Source organism: the organism of the source record quoted next, unplaced genomic scaffold, assembly GCF_019419815.1.
Source record: "Pyrus x bretschneideri cultivar Hongxiangsu unplaced genomic scaffold, Pyrus_bretschneideri_v1 Contig3, whole genome shotgun sequence".
In the NCBI taxonomy this organism is placed as follows: Eukaryota; Viridiplantae; Streptophyta; class Magnoliopsida; order Rosales; family Rosaceae; genus Pyrus; species Pyrus x bretschneideri.
Window position 1 is genome coordinate 13407375 of NW_025999612.1, and position 4452 is coordinate 13411826.

The window sequence follows — 4452 nt, forward strand, 5'->3', positions numbered from 1 at the left end:
TTGTAATAGGGTGTCATTTGTGATCAATGTGACAATTAACAACCTAATTATTGATGATATATATTTATAGTAGAAATCCAACCTAGCTAGCTAGGATAACTGAGCCAGTGCACATCACATTACCCATCCTTACCGCTTAGCTAACCTCGATGGCTTAAAAAAATAAAAAAAATAAAAAAACAAACAAACAAACCTCGGTGGCTTAGACAAATAAATCAAGTTAATATATATATTCAACAAAACCATGCATCATATATATATTTATGTTCGATAGTGATCTTCATTTACGAAATAATTAATGAACAAACAACTCCATACAAATTGCATATATATATATATATATATTCAACAAAACCATGCATCATATATATATATATATATATATTTTTATGATCGATAGTGATCTTCATTTACGAAATAATTAATGAACAAACAACTCCATACAAATTGCAGGATCCGTACAGCACTCGTTTACTCATGAGCCTTATATACCCTAATTACAAGCTTGTAATATGATAGAACCTCAAAAGGCAATAGTGAAAAGAAAAAAACATAAAAAAGGCTTACACAAGAGATGGAGGGGAAATGAGGAAACCTACTTATGCGTTAGCAGATTTTGCATGATGGGTTCGAGTACTAATATTCTTCTCTAATAGATGATCACCTTCTGATGCTATAGCCGATGACATGTAACTCAAAACCAGACAATGTTGATTGGTTTTTGCTTCATGAGCGCCTTGAATAAACTGTTTATTGCACGCATGGCAAGTGATTTGAAGAATGGTGGAGTTCACTTTCTTGACGGCTTGCTCTTTCAAAGCGTGAGCCTTGTCCAACTCGGCCTCCGCTTGTTGCCTTATTCTCTTGGCATTTGCAAACTCCTTCTCCGCCAGTTCGATGTGGCGCTCGGCTTGCTGCCTCGCCTCATTGGCGTAAGCCCTTTCCGCCATCGCAAGCCTTAACTGCTCTCGCGCTTCTTCTTTCAGCCTCAATACCCCAGCAGCCGTGGCGGCAAGTTTAGGTTTCTGATCATCGTCATCACGCTCGTGATGATTAGTAGTAGTGCTGCTGCTTTCCCTTTCCCTTTCCTTCATCTCGTTCTCCCTCGGGGAGTAATTTTGATTCGCGATCATAATGTTTGAATGTTGTTCAATATTTTTGTTCTGATGACTATGACCACCCCCGCCAAATTCGCATGAACCAATTGAGAGCTGCAGCTGAGTGGAATGGTTTTCTTCTCTCTTAGACGAAACAGAGACTTCGTTGATCGGAATATTAATATTCGATGTAGTTGCGAGCTGAAGATCCAAATTGTAATGTGCATTACCGCTATTCTTCTTGGACAGTGTAGCTTGATGATGATCAGCGTGAGCGGGAGGGTTATTTAAGATTAATTTGGTGTACTCGGTTGGACTTGGATGTGGTAGTACCAAATTATTAGATGGAGGCCAAGTGGAAGGAGCCCTGCTAAAATTGTTGTCACTGCAAGATGGACTAGGACTTGAAGCCGTTCGTGACAGGCATGCTCCCGGTTGAAGCGTTTGTGATTCCGGCCGCACACGATCCATGTTGCAAGCATCTTGGTGCTCTATGAAACTCTCAACCCTATTCATAAAAATAAATTTAAATATATCAAATAAACTTATAAGAAAAAGAGTAATGACATTCTTATCATAATTTTATACCGCATTTTTTTACCATCTTAGGTGGCAGATGAGTTGGACAACATTTTGAAATTAAATGCTAATTAATTTAGATGATATGAATGTCCACATCATATACCATCTAAGATGATATATAATTATGGTATAAAAACATGGTAAGAATAACATTATTGTAAGAAAGTCTTCATCAAGTATATGCTTATACTAATATGAAAATTGACACACTATTTAATACAAGTAAATTCTACTTTGAATCTCATATATATTAAGATATATTAATAAGTTGATCAGTTTTGTGTATTCTGATAATAATGGTTGAATATGGGTGCTAAAAACAAGGCATAAGGAAGATATATATAATCATGCTATACATGTAGGCATTATAAGGGAGAATTACCAAGAATGAAAGAATGACAAGGGAGGAACGAGGATCGAAATGGTAGCTAGAGGATCGAGGATATTTATATATTAATTAAGAAAGGAATAAAAACATGTTAATTACTGCTGAAAAGCTAATCTTTATGTTATATTCCATGTCATGCTTAGTCAATACATAGCCGTTTTCGTCTTAGGATACCAAAAAACAATAACCAAGTTAAAAAAAATAAATAAATGGGAGCTAAAACATATCCTGTCTAGTCTCTACATGTATGACCTAAACTGATTTCGGGAAATGTGTTTCGAGAAAAACAGTGGTTAAGATATACTTGATTTTCCAAGCTGGTTTTCCGTCAGTCAAGAGCACTCATCAGGGACCAAAACCTTTTTGCTATTTTGTTTACTTTTTCAAAGTCAAAACCAATTAACAAAAAGAGAGCTTGAAAGGTTCGATATATATCATGATGCATTTGGAATGCCTTTGCCATCTGAAATCATGATCTTACATATGTACGACATTTATCATTTTCATAATTCAAAAGAAAAAAACTTGATACAGAAATTGGGATGTAGTCTAGTTAATTGTTTGTGTTAATAATATAATTATGTGTTTAAAGAAATAATACGAAAATTTGACTGCCGTTGATGTTTGGAAGAGTGGAGGGGGTTGTCGCTAATAGAAGGAAAACCACTTTTCCTTACCTAGAGAAAACACGGCCGCAGTCACAAGAATGTCCTCTGGTACCGCAGGTTTTGAGATGTGCCTTGTAATCTGATTGAACTGCATACCCTTTTGAGCACTTATCACAAACCCACTGTTTGTGGTTGCTGTGCTTTCTCCTGAAGTGCTTTTTTATGCCGACGAGATCGCCGAGGGCGTGGCAGGGATCATGGTGCAGGCAGCTTGGTTCCGGGCACACAAAAACCCGCTTCTTCACGACCGGACTCTCTCGCTTCAGCAGCTTCCACGGCACCTTGTGCCGCCGCCGGTGCATCTGTAGGTTCTGGTCTCTCTGAAACCCTTGGTTGCAGATCTCGCAAATGTAACGATCCGATTCCAGCAAGGTTTTCGGCGAAAGTGACACCACCTCCGCATCTGGATCTATATCACACATAAGCACAAATTAATATAATATATATATATATATATATATATATTGCACATAAAAACACCATGTATATATATGTTGATGCAAAAATCATTTTTTACGTCGTCCAGCTGATACAGCCTAATCCTTTGTTTTACTTAAACAAAAAAAATATCGATCGCATAGCTTAATTAAGCGTAAATTACACCAAGGAAAGAACTCTATCATTAATATCAATTGATGATATATATACATATATATATATATATAGATGTATGTATGTACCTGGAGTGCCTGCAGGTCTTCTCTTTCTTTTATTGGTGTGGCCATTTTCTAAGCAAGAAAAGGGATCAGAAGAAGGGACTGAGGAAGAAGAGTTATTGGGTAACATAGTGAATTAAAAACTCTAATCTCTCCTGCGTTAAATTGTTCTGTAATATAAGCTAACTAAGATGCAAAGCGATCTCTCTCTCTCTCTCTCTCTAATTAAAGTTTAATATATATGACTAAAAGTAATAATAATAATAAGAGGGTGGTGATATTTTGGGGAAGAGGTAGGGGAGAGAGAAAGAGATGGAGCTACAAAGGCTACAAGGGACATGAGGAGGAGGAAGAAAAAAGAAGCTCTTCCTTTTCCTTTCTTTCTTTCGGTTGCCTCATGCTATCTATCGGCTTTCCTTCTTTTATTTAATCTTTTCAACTCTCATCAGCTTTTCGAAACAATCAGCTTTCTCTCTTCTTTCCTCTTTCTTTCTATCTTTTCTTTCTTTCTTCCAACCCTCGGCTTCCTTTGTGGAGTCTCCTCCTTAATAACTCCTTCCAAAGGAAGGTGAGAGAGAGAGAGAGAGAGAGAGAGAGAGAGAGAGAGAGAGAGAAAGAAAGAGAAAGAGAGTGTTAGAAAGCCTATCACAAAGATCGAAACTCGATCCCACAAACAGCAATGGGCTCCATGGGGAAAAAAAAATCTCAACAAAGAAACAAAAAACACTCATATAATTCATTCACAGCGCACAGTAAATATTTTCCAAACCTATTTGCATGCATTAATACATCCCAAAGCTCCAAATATACACGTTACCCTTCCTTGTCCACCTTTTTTTTATTATTATTTTGATTGAACTTCTCCTATTTCCTCCAGGTGAGAGCTCTCTTGATATAATTATTAAGTTCTTTTTGATTTTTTGATTTTTTTTCGAACAATTGATAATCTCTCTATTAATTCATCTAAATTAAAAAGACATGGATTATAATTTGAGTGTTGAGAGAGTACATTGCTATAATCAAATTGGCTAAGCCTATTTTGGGATTAAGCTTGCATTATA

At 36.5% G+C, this 4452-nt stretch overlaps 1 protein-coding gene across 1 annotated transcript; it reads right to left on the reverse strand.

Moving 5' to 3' along the window:
- Positions 1 to 376: 376 nt before the first annotated feature.
- Positions 377 to 3962, reverse strand: LOC103946887 (zinc finger protein SHOOT GRAVITROPISM 5-like). The gene is made up of 3 exons (XM_009357703.3): positions 3416 to 3962; positions 2745 to 3144; positions 377 to 1605 (listed from the first exon to the last, which is right to left on the reverse strand). Exons 1-3 carry the CDS (start codon positions 3519 to 3521, stop codon positions 600 to 602), a joined length of 1512 nt encoding a protein of 503 aa, XP_009355978.2. The 5' UTR covers positions 3522 to 3962; the 3' UTR covers positions 377 to 599.
- Between the last annotated feature and the right edge of the window lie 490 nt (positions 3963 to 4452).